Source organism: Bubalus bubalis, chromosome 16 (genome assembly GCF_019923935.1).
Source record: "Bubalus bubalis isolate 160015118507 breed Murrah chromosome 16, NDDB_SH_1, whole genome shotgun sequence".
Taxonomy (NCBI): Eukaryota; Metazoa; Chordata; class Mammalia; order Artiodactyla; family Bovidae; genus Bubalus; species Bubalus bubalis.
The window spans coordinates 9,613,501-9,627,847 of record NC_059172.1 but is presented as its reverse complement, the minus strand read 5'-3'; the positions used below and the strand labels follow the sequence as shown (position 1 = coordinate 9,627,847).

The window sequence follows — 14,347 nt, the reverse complement described above, 5'->3', positions numbered from 1 at the left end:
ATGGAGAAGCCTGGTGGGCTGCTGTCCATGGGGTTGCACAGAGTCAGACACGACTGAAGCGACTTAGCAGCAGCAGCAGGTGCCAACTCAGTCACAAGCCCAGAGCTGCTGCTGTTCCGTTGCTCAGGCGAGCCTTGCTCCTCGTGACCCCGTGGACTGACTGCAGCCCGTCGGGTTCTTCTGTCCATGGGATTCTCCAGGCAAGAATACTGGAATGGGTAGCCATTTCCTTCTCCAGGGGATCTTCCTGACCCAGGGATCGAACCTTCATCTCCTGCATTGAGAGGCAGATTCTTTACTGTCTGAACCACAAGGGAAGCCTGTGTCTGTTGGTTCAGTCATGTCCCACTTTTCACAACCCCATGGACTGACTGCAGCCCACCAGGCTCCTCTGTCCATGGTATTTCCCAGGCCAGAATACTGAATTGGGTTGCCATTTCCTTCTCCAGGGGATCTTCCTGAACCAGGGATCGAATCTGCATCTCCTGCATTGACAGGCAGATTCTTTACCACTGACCCCTTGGGAAGCTTTCAGATCTGTAGCATGAGGTACACAGTTTGTTTCCAGCTAATTTCTCCCTGGCGACATGCCCATTCTTTTAAAAATAATATTGACTGATTGATTTGTTTTTGGTTGCACTGGCTCTTTGTTGCTTTTGTGGGCTTTCTCTAGTTGAGGAGAGCGGGGCTGCTCTCCGGGTGAGGTGTGTGGACTTCCCATTGTGGTGGTTTCTCTTGTTGCGGAGCACAGGCTCTAGGCTGCATGGGCTTCAGTAATTGCAGCTCGAGGGCTCTAGAGCGCGGGCTCAGTAATTGTGGTGCAGAGGCTTAACTGCTACAAGGCACGTGGAATCCACCACGACCAGGGATCGAACCCATGTCCCCTGCATTGACAGGCAGGCTGCCATCCATTGTACCACCAGGGAAGTCCAACATGCCCATTCTTATTTGCATTTTTGCTGCCCCCGAGATGGGCAGATTCTCCTGGCTCTCTCCCTAACCCTTGCCCTGAGACCCTCATGTCAGGCATAATGAGGAGACCAGTCTCCTCACACTGGTCCTCAAGTCCTGGCCCAAGGACTCATTTCACCAGTTTCTCCAACAGCCAGATTTGTTACCGCAGGGAGTGAGGCCGAGTGTGTGCAGGGTAGGGGGTGGTCCTTTCTGCAGCTGGATCCAGGGCCAGTTTCCTTTCCAGGCAGAGCAGAGGGACTTGGAAAGGGAAGAGGTGTCTGCATTGGTGACAGGGCTCTGGAATCTCTTTCCTCCCACTTGAGGGAAGTGTGTCTTTGGGCTAGTCACCGTTCTCTCTGAGCTCTATTTCTCTGATCCATCAAATGGAGACCCCCACCCCCCAGTCTAAGGGAACATCCCCCATGAATTGTGAGTGTTCATGCTTGTGGCATGTCTGGTGCATAGCAGGTGATGAGCACGTTGCAGCCTGATTATCTCCAGTTAGCTTCATGTGGGTCTCAGGACTGACTGGGGGTGATGAGTGAGATTACAGATGTGGAATTTGTGGTTGCGTGTAAGCATACCTCATTTCCCAGGTCCCCAGGGCCTTATGAAATTTGATAATTAGAATAATAAAAGGCAACATGTAAAGTTTTTCCTCAGAATTGACGGGGATTGGTGCCAGGGACCTCCATTGATACCCAAATCCATGGATGCTCAAGTCCTTTATATGAAATGGTGCAGTGTTTGCAAATGACCTACACTTACCTTCCTGTGTACTTTAAACAGTGTATTTATTTATTTGGCTGTGCCAGGTCTTTTGTGGCATGTGGCAGTCTCTTTAGTTGCAGCATGTGGGATCTAGTTCCCTGACCAGGGATCGAACCAGGTACGATCAGGTACGAACCAGGTACCAGGTACGAACCAGGTACCAGGTACGAACCAGGGGTCCTTTCTGAACTCCTGGCTTTGCTGCTGGTTTCAGCAAATCTGCCACAGAAAGATGGGCAGTTTAATAGGGAAGAACAACTGTACTAATTCCATTGTTGGTTAAATGGTGGTGGGGATGTGTGGGGATGGGTTAGATCGTGGTTCTTGAGCCTCCTTAGTCACCGAGGAGGTTATTCTCATATACCAATATTCATAAAATGCTGTACACATTTTAGGGAATTCATCGACACCAAGTCAGGAATCCATGGCTTGAATAATCTCAGAGGCCCCTTTAAAAGCTCTTCATTCTGTGTTTCTGGGCGTAGCAGAGGTCAGAGTTCAAGTTCATGTCTAGGTTAGCCTCTTTGCATGCTGCTAAGTTGCTTCAGTCGTGTCCAACTCTTTGAGACCCTACGTGCAGTAGACCGCCAGGCTCCTCTGTCCATGGGATTCTTCAGGCAAGAATACTGGAGTGGGTTGCCGTGTCCTCCTCCAGGAGATCTTCCCGACCCAGGGACTGAACCCGCATCTCCTATGGTCCTGTGTTGGCAGGCAGGTTCTTTACCACTAGCGCCACCTGGGAAGGTCACCCTCTTTATCTCTCTGCATTTCAGTTTGCCAGCCTGGGAAGTGACTGAAGGCACTGTGAGGCCGTCAACCTCCTGGGCCTCTGGGAGGAGCATCTGTGTGAAAGCTTTGTCAACTGTCAATGGCTTCACAAATCATTTTTGTAACTGCTTTGCCCTGCCTGAGAGGAGCTGCAGAGCTGAAAATCAGAATTCTTTATGGAATCAATGGGTTCCTGGAAAGTTGCAAGCAAATCAGGTTTTTAAAAATCCAATCTCTGCAGCATCTGGTTATGGCACCATTTAGAGGAACCCAGCAGCGAATCATCAATGGTGGCAGACGTTCTGCAGCAAAGCAGATTGTTCTTCCCTATTAAACTGCCCATCTTTCTGTAGCAGATTTGCTCAAACCAGCAGCAAAGCCAGGAGTTCAGAGGGGACCCCAGGACGCTCCTGATTAATTCTCATAAGGTCATCCGGGGAAGCCTGAGCTGACATCTGTCACGCTGCCGAGTGCTCAAGAGCATGGGCTGTACCTACAGAGTCTGAACTCCAGCTGCCCCACACATTTCCTTTGTGGCCTCAGGCAAGCTGCCTACTGGCTCTAAACCTCAGTTTCCTAGTCTGTAAAATGGGAATAATAGTTGTAGTTACCTTCATTGAGTTGTGAGAATTCATGAAACAGGGTACCAGAGTACTTGGCACAGTGAAGTTGCTCCATCAGTGGCAGTGGGTAATGTTTTAAGGCTGATACCTTTGTTATTACCATGGTCAGAAATAACATTCTAGTCTACATGGACCCATGCCTGTCCCAGGGAGGCAAACCTCATGTTTTTTATATTATTTTCTGAGGGTATGCCCACGTAGAATCATAAAATTCTTAAACAGAATTTTATAGGTCAGTTAGGACAGACTTCCACTCAGTGGGAAAATTCTTTTTTCAGTTCTCCTGATAGTGGGTTGTCCTGCTGCTGCTGCTGCTAAACCGCTTCAGTCGTGTCCGACTCTGTGCGACCCCGTAGACGGCAGCCTAAACACCCCCAGTGGCAAGAAACTCACCTCCTCACAAGGCTTCTTGTGCTATTGCAGGACTGTTCTGCATGTTAGAACATGTATGTTAGGACTGTTCTGCATGCACATTCTTCATGCCGAGTTCAGGCCTCCATCCCTCAAGTGGTCCTGGTTTTGCCTGCCCTCCCCTACATGAGGGTCCTTCCTACATTTGATGATGTGTCTGCTTACTCTAGCCTCTTCTTCTCCAGGCTAAGGGACCCTCTTCCAATGCTGGTCGCCCTTCTCTGGTCAGACCCAGGTTGTCAGAGTCCTTCTCACATCACAATGTTCAGAGCCTGGGCTGGTCTAAGAAGTGCTGGGTTCAGAGTGGCCAAGAAGTCGACCTTGATGGATAAGGCAAGGGAGGATGCTGGTAACCAGTCTCCTGGGGCCTGGTCCTGAGCATCCATCTATCTGGCCCGGCTGGCCCTTCCTGGACCATCTCAGTCCCAGGACTTGAGGTCTGCAGCCTGCTCTCCACTTGGATGATGGGGGCTCATCAGTAGCCTATGGTGTGCTCTGAACACCCTCTGTGATCCTGCTCGCCCCCTGCTTCCTCCACTAGAACTCCCTCACCCTCTTCTTCTCCAAGACTTCAGCTAAGATTCCACACCTCCCAAGAAGGTCCTCGATGACCACCAGTTACAGGGCTCCAGCTCTGTGCTCCCATGTTCCACAGAATTCCCCACCATAGTTCTGACCGCAGGACAGCACAGTGGCCTCTTTCCATGTCCGCTGGACTGTGAGTTTTGTGAGAGCAAAGACACTGCATTCCCAGATCACCATTTTATCCCCAGAGCCTGTCCATGTAGCTGCTCCCTGGGTGATGTTTGTTAAATGAATGAATCCTTGATTGGAGAAAAGCCTGACTGATGGGAAAGAAAGATATGTCAAGAAGCATCCCTCAGCAAACCTGGGATCTGAACCTAGCAACAGAGATCTTAGGGAGCTCCAGAGTCCCTCACAGTTCCCACCCAGGACTCTCGGCCCAGCTGAGACTGCAAAAAGTCTGATTATAACTGCGTGTTGTAATACATATAGCTATACAACAATAATGCATATAGTTTTACAACTATATGTTGTAATACATGGAGTTTTATGCAAACCTCCCACCACCCAGAATGAATCATAACTGACATTTGGTCCCCTTAATAAACATAATCATGACTGTTTATGGAGTGCCTTCCACATCAATCATTATGGCAGGGCTGCAAGGTTGGTTTCCCCATTTTACAGATGAGGATACTGAAGGCTGGCCAGTGAAGTCACCTGCTGAAGGCCACTTAGCTTGTCAGTGGTGATGCTGAAGTTCCAGCCGATGCCTCAGGCTCCATGGCTCTCACTTCCTACTAGGCATTCTTGCAGCTGGCTTCGGGACCTACAGACACTTCTGTTTCCCCCCTGGAGAGAAAGGAGCAATCAGAAAGTGCTAATGAAGGATGATTAATATTATGATAACGTACATGGTTCCATGAGATTCCTGGGAAGGTCGCTGAAGACTGGGGTGTCGTCTGGGGAGACTGGCAGGGGAGGGGAGGCCTGGCCTGCATGTTTTCTCTTTTTGTCCATGAATGTTAAACCATGGAGACAGTAAAGTCTCAAAAATAGACAAAGCAAAAGCTTCATCCTCCTTCCCTCTATCTCCCCTCTAGAGGTAACCAGATATGAGAGTTTGAAGTGTATCTCCCAGGCTTTCTGTGCATAGATAAACACACAGAGTGATGTGCTGGCAGATAATTAACAACCTGCTGGCGATGGTTGTGGTGGGGAATACATGTGCCAGTTTCCTTGGTGTCAAGGCTCCCAGCATGTCTGGTTTCAGACTGCCAACATGAAGGCACTAAATGAGCAGATGGGAAGAGCTGTCTTTAATTAATGACAATTAATCTATAGTATTTCTACTCTACAGATGCCAACATCCTCAAGAACATCCACATTATGAAATGTAGTAAAGTAATTAGGAAGCTTTGGGCATTTGTTACCTATTAAAAATTAGAATATACTGAATTGTAAGTTCATATAATTTAATTTTTAATAATGACCGTGTTTCACAGCTGGTTCATGAGACTGGAAAATTTCACAGTCAGTTCTCGGTAACCAGGACAAGCCAGTTCTAGCCACTCTTTTCCTTTCCACTCGAGTATGAATCCTATACAATTTTTTTTTTTCCCTTTAGCTTGCTTGTTATTTAAAAGGCTCTTCATCGGATCATTCATTCAACTAGGACTCTTCTGCGTGCCATGGCCTGTGTTAGGGACCAGGGCCAGGCCACCGTCATGAGCAGATAGCCATGTGCTTGGTCTTCATCAGCTTTTGGTGTGATGAAGGAGGCAGTCACCGCATTGACAAGTAGACAAACCCTGCAATTAGGTCTGTAAAAGGAAGCAGCAGGACCATGTTTAGAGACAGTGCTGAGAAGGGCGGGCGTGTGGAGGTCAGGGTGTGGAAGGGGAGAACCTCCTTGAGGTTCAGATCAGGAAAAGCTTCTTCCGAGGAGCTGACAGAAACCAAGACCCAAAAGATAAGATGGGACCAGCCACATGAAACCTGTTGGGAAAGAGTTGCCCTAGGATAACACATTCATGTGGGTGCCATTTCTGTAAACTTTACAAACATGCACAGCAATTTTGTGTGTTATTTTTTAAGAAAAAGTCCTGGAATAGTAAGAATCAAGAAGGCTCCCTTCCAGCCTCAACAGGATGGTAGTTACCCTTGGAAAGAGGATGGGAAAGACAGTGAGTTGGAGGCAGAGATGGTCTTCAATGACATCTGTGTATTTTCCTGATGTTAGGGGAGACTGAGGTCTGGGACAGAATTGGCCGGTGGCCGTTTTTGCTGGCTCTTGCTGATGGATACAGAGCGATCAATTGCATTGCTCTTTATAATTTCTCAACACCTGAACTATTTCATGATTATTATTTTTTAAAGAGTGGCTGCGGAAGAGTGAATGGGGGAGAGGCCTGAGAGTTGGGAGGTAGGCAGGGACCAGGTTGTAAAGAGTTGAAGATGATGACCTTAAGTATGATTTTTGCTTTAAGTACAGTGAATGCCTTCTTGAGCTGGTGGGCGGCATGTTCTAAAGTTTACATTAATAGGGTTCTCTGGCTGCTATGAGGAGAATCAGAGGAGAGTTAAGAAAGGCACTGGGAGGTTAGTTGGGATCTCTTGTTGTCTTGAGGAGAGCTGATGATGGCTGGAAGCAGTGGAGACAGGAGCAGTTTTAAAATCAGGTTCAGATGACATGCTGAGGGATTAGATACAGGGGATCAAGAGAGGGAGGCATGACCACTTTGTTCATAGTACCACTGTTTACAATAGCCAGGCCACAGAAGCAACCTAAAAGTCCACTGAGAGATGAAGAGTAAAGTAAATATGTATGTAGTATATACATATTGACACAATGGAATATTACTCAGCCACAAAAAGGAATGAAATAATGCTATTTGCCGCAACATGGATGGACCTAGAGATTATCATGCTAAGTGAAGTAAGTCAGAAAGAGAAATACAGATATCATATGATACCACTTATACGAGGAAACTAAAATATGACACAAATGAACATATCTATGAAATAAAAACAGACTCATAGAGAACAGGCTTGTGATTTCCAAGGAGGAGGGGATGGAGGAAGGAAGGACTGGGAGTTTTGGATTCGCAGCTGCAAACTATTACCTATAGGATGGATAAGCAACAAGGTCCTACAGGATATGGCACAGAGAACTATATTCGATATCCTGTGATAGACCATAATAGAAAAGAATATGAAAACAGATATATATCTCTCTCTGTGTGTATATATATATGACTCTCTGCTGTGCAGAAGAAATTAGATACAACATTGCAAATCAACTGTACTTCAATACATTAAAAAAAATAGGGAGGCATGAAGGATGAATTTTTTTAACAGCTTTGTGGAGATATAGTTCACATACTATACACTTCATTCATTTAAAGTGTACAGGTCACTGGGGTTTGGTGGGGATGGCTTTCTTTCTGAAATCTGAGTGGATGGTGGCTCCAAATGCTGTGAAGGAGAAAAAGAGAGGAATAGGCTGGGGGTGGGGCCTGAGGTGAGTTTGAACTGCCAGTAAGACATCACGTTGTGTAGGAAATTAAATATTCATGTCTGGGGCTTGAGATGAAAATCTGTGAGTAGTGAACAAATTGAGAGTGTGGGAATAGATGTAAATACCCAAAGAAAGAGTATAGTTAGAGAAGGTGTGTGTGGAGGAGGCAGTGGGGCTTCCAGTCCAGATGGACGGAGAGTTCATGCTTTGAGCCCCCTCCCCCCAGATAAAAGGAAGGAGAAGAAAAGAGAGAAGCATAAAGTGACTGCCGGGCTGAAAACAAAGGCCCATAGAGCTGTCATCTGGTACAGGCAGAGACAGCCGTCAGTTTTAGCTCCTGAGGGGCACTAAGAAATAGAAGTGTTTGTGTGAGGTGGAGAGGGGTGCCAGGTTGACTGCTTAAAATGAGAAAAAGCAAGCAATAGGCAGACAGACTCCTATTCAAGATGAGCCTCTGGACCCAACCTCCAAAGCTAATGAAGACAATTAATGTTACAAAGAGAGCCTTCAAAAACAATGACAATTGAATTCACTCTAATTAAAATATAAAAATAGTATTTTTTTGAAAATGAATTTAAAACAACTGTTTAGGGTCTGTCAGGAATAGGTTTGACTGTGAGATTCAAAATAACAGTGGCTCATGCAAAACAGGAATTGTGTTCTTCTATGAATAAATTCTGAGCCTGTATTAAGTCCTCAGGAACCTAGCTTGATCCAGCTAGTCACTGGCTCAATGCTTGGATTATAGCCTCATAGTCCAAGGTGATAGCTAGAGCTCCAGCCATTACATCTGCATTCCAGGCCACAGGATGGTAAAAGGGTATATATCAGCTGACTTTTAAAGAAGTTTTCAGGAAGATGACGTATGACACTTCCACCTCCACTCTACTGGCCAGAACTTGGCCAGAGGAGAAGTCAAGAAATGTATTCTGTTATTACAGATAGCTAGGCACTCAGTTATAATCCAGAGGTTCTGTTACTATGGATGAAAGGGATAATATATCATTAACACTCACAGCTTTGGGATCTTCAAAGAAAGAGTAAGGATAACATCCATTAAGAAGAATAAGACTGGTGTTTTTTGTTTGAATTTAAAACCTCTCTCTTAGAAAGATGGTGTTAAGAGAGTGAATAAACAAGCCACAGACTAGAAGAAAGTCTTTGTAAGCCATATTCTGATAAAGGAATTATATCCAAAATGCATTAAAAACAAACAAACTCTTTGTGACTCTGGACCGCCAGGCTTCTCTGTCCATGGGATTCTCTAGGCAATAATAGTGGAGTGGGTTGCCATGCCTTCCTCCAGGGAATCTTCCCAACCCAGAGATCCAACCCACATGTCTTATGTGTCCTGAATTGGCAGGTGGGTTTTTTAACACTAGTGCCACCTGGGAAGTCCATTGCAAACTCGCAGAACTCAACAGTAAGAAAAAAAAAAGTCCACTATTTTAAAAATGGGCAAAAGATTTGAATAGACACTTCACCAAACAAGATATGCAGCTGACAAATGAGTGCATAAAAAGATGCTCAAGTGTCATTAGTCATCAGAAGAATGCAAATTAAAACCACAATGAATACTGCCTCATACCTGTCAAAATGGCTAAAACAGAAAAGCCAGTTCATCCAAGTATTGGCAAGGATCTGGATCAACTGGAAATCCCACATACGACTGAGGGGAATATAAAACGGTGCAACCACTTTGGAAAACAGTTTAGCAGTTTCTTAAAAGTTGAACGTATTCTTACCATGTGTCCCAGCAATTCCACTTCTATGTATTTGCCCAACAGAAATAAGTGTATGTATTTATACAAACACGGTGTAGAGAAAGAACGTGTGGACAAAGTGGGGAAGGGGAGAGAGGGACGAACGAGGAGATCAGGACTGACATACGTACACTACCATGTGTAAAGCAGCCGGCGGGGGAGGCTGCTGGACAGCACGGGGAGTGCATCTCGGGGCTCTGCGATGACCTAGGGGGTGGGTGGGGGATGGGAGGAACGTGCAAGAGGGAGAGAATATATGTATACATATAGCTGAGTCACTTCATCGTGCAGCAGAAACTAACAGAATATTGTAAAGCAATTGAACTCCAATAAAAGAAAAAGATTTGCTAGTGATGTCTTTTAGCAGCGTTATTTATAATAGCCCAAACTAGCCACAACCCAAATGTCCAGCAATAGGTAGACTAAAAAAAATAGTGATGCATCCAAGCGATGGAATACTACTCACCAGTACAAAGAAATGAACTCTGATACACACACCAGGAGGAACGAATCTCAAAATAATTGTGCAGAGTGAAAGAAGGCAAACATGCCTTCCATTTGATTCTATTTGTATAAAGTTATGGACCACATCTATGGGGCTGCACAGAGTTGGACACAACTGAAGCGACTTAGCAGCAGCAGCAGCAGCATGAACCATGCAGAGTAATTTGTAGTGACAGAAAGCAGCTCCCTGGCTGCCTGTGGAACTGAGAATGGGAGATATGGAGAGAGGCAAGAGCGAGGGATCACAGAGGCCATAAAGTAGTTCTTAGGGGTGATGGATATGTTTATTATCTTGACTATGATATATACATTTGTCAAAATTTATCACATGACATACTGTATGTTAATTATATTTCAATAAAGCTGTTAGAAAAAGAAAGAAGGAGCACAGCATTATGAAACAAAAAGAGGCAGAATAAGAAAAGATGAGTGTGAAAAAGAACTAATTGAAATTTCTGGGAATGAAAAATATTAATTGCATTAAAAATCTTTTAAAAAGGAAGGAAAGAAAGGAAAAATGTCAATAGTCATAAACTCTGGAATGAACATGGTCAAAGAGAGAATGAGTGAGTTGAAAGAGCGTTCCAAGAAATTTTCTGAGAACATCACCCGCAAAGACATAGAGGGAAAATTATGAGAGTAGTTGTAAGACCTGGAGAATAGACTGGGTTCCAACCATATGTGTTTAATGGCACTTCTGCAAGAAGAGACTAAAGAAAATGACTGAGAAGCAGTACTCAAAAGCATAATAGCTCAGAATTTTCCAGAGTTGAAAAGGAGGTATAAATCCTAATCAAGTAATATGCTTGACAACTAATGAGAATTTTAAGTAAATCTCCACTTTAAAACCACATAGTGAAACTGCAGAAAATCAAGCATAAAGAGGAAGGCTTAGAATTTACTTAGACGGATTACCCACAAAAGAACAACAGAGACTAATAGTAAGTTGCTTAAGAGCCTATGGCAGCCTTTTTGGCAGTCTTTATTTTCTGAAAGAAAATAAACTTCATCTGTCTAGAATTCCATATCCAGCTGAACTGTGATTCAAAAATGGTGATGAAATAAAGACAGTTTTATGGAAGATGAAGGGGTCCACCCCGAACCCTGAGGTTCTTGAATGTTTAGAGACGGGAGAGGAAGGACCCGCTGGAATCACGTGTGCCCGGTCATCTGGTGTCAGCCTCTATCTCCCGCAGAAACCGTGGAGAGAGAGGAACGCCTGAATTCAACTGCTGTTGCAATGTGATGTTCTTGGCAATGCCACTTGTTGGCATGTTCTGGGTATTCCTTCAAGGCAGAGGAGGGAGATGGGATCCCTGCCCAGCTCCGGGTCGGTCCTGCAGCAATGGGGGCTTAGTAGGGAGGCCACAGGGAGGGTTCTGGGTGGTGGCCTTGGGCCCTGGTCTGGGGAGGAGGCTGGGGACGCAAGAGCCCACCCCTCAAAAATGCCCATTTCGAGACTGTCTCTCTGTCTTCCAGATTGTGGACAAAAACAACCGCTACAAGTCCATAGATGGGTCAGATGAGACTAAAGCCAACTGGATGAGGTGAGTCCCGCTCTCTGCTGCTTTCCCAAGAGCCTTGTCCAAACTCTGGAAAGGAGGCCAAGGGAGCACGTTGGCCTTTTAGAGTCTCCAGTGGTGGAAGTCCCTGAAGGCCCCGGGACTGCTCTTGGCAGGAACATGTCTAGCTCCGGGGGACCAATCCTCTGACTCCCCCAGGCTTCCATCAAGGGGTCTGGAGGAGGCCTGTGGCCAGACCAGCTGTTTACAGGGGCAAACGTGTCAGTGTCTCTGGAGGCCCCAGGCCCCAGCCTGCTGGCATTCTTGCGTGGAGGTGGGGATGTCCCTGGACTGTGACATCTCTCGCAGGCAAACTCCGGCTGGATGGGGTGCAGGACACATCAAAGTGCAACTCCCAGCCATTGTTTAAAAGGCCCCCAGAGAAAAGGGCGCAGTCCCTAGCTCAGTTTTTGATTGTTAGAGTGATTTTGTCCATTGCTGGGGACAGAAGTTTGCACCAGAAGGATCCTTCACCGCCAGCCAGAGCGAGCAGGAGACTGGCCCAGGGCCACCCCGAGGCAGCTGCGCCAAGCTGTCCTTTGGGTTCTATGCTGCTGGCTTGTCTGGTGTGCCTGGGAGTTGGGCGGGGCCCTGCCCAATGGCATCATCGGGCAGTATGGGAGGTCAGTCTTGCCTCATTGCCTCCTTGGTGGCCTGTCTCTGGGATTCAGGAGCCGTGAAGAGGTTAGCAGCTGGGCTGCGAGCTGGGTCTTGGAGGGCTGAACCCGAGGCAGTGCTGCACCGTGGATCGGGCCCTCTGTCAGTGTGTGTGCCCCGTGGGGCTGGGGGCTGGAGGGTAGAGGAGAGATCGTGCTTGAAGGGAGGGCAGTTAGGGCCTCCCTAAGGGGAGTCTGCTGGATTTAAACCCTGAGACTTGCCAAGCAAATGCAGAGAAACTGGTTTGAGGTGGGGAGGCTGCCGTGAGTTGTCTGGTCCCTTTCCCCTGGGCCCCACTGCCCACGGGTCTCCCACCTGAGGCCGGCTGGCAGCCGGGCAGCTGTGGATACTCTCTGGGACACTTAAGGATTCGCCCACTGATTTGTCGGAGTCGCTGTCCTCGTTGCGATTGAACAGGTGCAGAAGCGGAAGCGCTGAGAACAGGCAGGCCCCAGTCTTGTGCTGTGGGGACCTGCCCCGTTTCACACAGTCAGGTCAGCTGTGCCCTGAAAGTGGCTCCAAGAAGGTGGGTGGACATCTCTGGCTGCCCTCTTCTCCCTGATCACTGGGTTCAGGTCAGATGAGCACGTGCAACTCAGCCCTTATTCCTGAGCACCTGCAGTGAGTCAGAGCCTGTACGGGGCGTCCTAGATAGATGGGCCCAGCCCTGCTCCCTGGCCCTCCCAGGACTCACACCTTCTGCTGTGGAAACTGCTTTTTCTAATGAGGCTGTTCCAAGGAAGTGAGGGCGATGTGCTGTGGGGGCTCAGATGAAAGTGAGGGTGGGGAGGGCCTTTGAGCTGGGCCTTCAAGGGAGGCATTTGAGGGCACTTGTAAGCAAAGGCTCAGAAGTGGGGAGTGGCAACCAGGTGTCCAGCAGGCGATCAGATGGGCTGCATGGCCCAGACCCCTGGCCTGTGGCTCTGGCCTGGCTTTAGGCAAGCAAAGGAGAGTGTGTTTGAGTGTGGTCTGGGTCAGGCCTTTTTGCACTGAAGTTTTGGCCAGGAGAGCTGATTCAGTTCTGCTCTTCCATGTATCTCTGATCTTTCTGTTTGGGGACAAGGCTTTGCCAATACTGCAGAGAAGGGGATTCATCACCTGTGCTAACTAAGTGGTCATCTGGCGCTCCCACGATTCTGACTTCATCGGGCTGGGACTGAGCCCAGGGCGTCGGCAGTTTGTAAAGCTCTCCGGAGTGATTCTGATGCACTGCTGGGGTTGGGAACCACTGCTCTGCTCTGATCTTCATGCTCCAGTGGTAAAGTGAGGCCCAGAGCAGAGCAGGGTCAAGATGATGTGGTCAGTGGCAGAACAGGACTGGAATCCATCTCTGAGCGTCTAGGCCAGTGTTCTCTCTGTGCACGAGGGACCAGGCCAAGCCTGGCTTCCTGGGCCTCATGTGGGTGGGTTCTGCTATTGCTCCCTTGCTGGCCTGGCGTCTGTCCTGTTCCTGCTCCAGGACCCATTCTGATTCAAGATGGTGCCAGGGTGGCCCACAGCTGGAGGGCCCTCATCTCATTAGAGACTCAAGGGGTAGGCTGGGGTTGGGTCTATGGTTTATTGACGGGGAGATAGCCCTCGGGTAGTTCCAGGGTTGAGGGGAAAGCCAATTCATCCTGGGACCCTCTTTTTCCCCCTTAATGTACGGCTTCCATTTGTACAGCTCCTTCTAATTTGAGGACACGTTCACTAGCTTAGGGGCTTGCAGAAGATCGAATGGAGTTGATTAATTTTCTCAAAACCTAAGTTTAGGCTGGGAATAGAACCCACTTGTTGACTCTATGGCAGCCCCATAGTGGGTGCTCTGCATTCATGAGATCGGTGGTCCACGACCTGCAGGGGCTCTTTTTGTCTCCTGGAAGCAGTGTGTTGAGATGTTTTTGGTTGTCACAACTCTGCGGGTGAATGCTGCTGGTTTCTATCGAGCAGAAGCCAAGAATGCTGGTAAATATCCTGCATTGTCCAGAATGCCCTCTCCCCCACCAATAAAGAACTTCTGATCCTAAATGCCAGTAGTGGTGAGATTAAGAAGCCCTGAACAGATTCCTCCTGGCAGCCCTTGGAGGTGGCACCGGGGAGACGGGGGTGGGGGCGGGGGACAAGGTTTGCATAGGAGATTCAGCTTCTAATCCAAAGTCTGTCTGAGTGCAAGGCCCAGGCCCCGGCCATTGTCTTGGCCGGGTGACAAAGCCTCCGCCTTCTTCTTCTGCCACTCGGGCTGTGGTATTCTGGGTGGGTGGAGTGGGGAGACAAGGGCTGAAGGATCTTTGCGCCCTGTCCCTTGCTGTG

General features: G+C 47.7%; 1 protein-coding gene across 4 annotated transcripts in view; it reads left to right on the top strand.

Moving 5' to 3' along the window:
* Positions 1–14,347, top strand: part of PRDM11 (PR/SET domain 11) — a 95,708-nt gene that overhangs the window by 54,416 nt on the left and 26,945 nt on the right. For all 4 annotated transcript variants that reach the window (XM_025266173.3, XM_006046357.4, XM_044929226.2 and 1 more), the window contains exon 5: positions 11,319–11,386. In XM_025266173.3, coding sequence (XP_025121958.2) covers positions 11,319–11,386 — 68 coding nt within the window. The remainder of the gene's footprint in view (positions 1–11,318; positions 11,387–14,347) is intronic.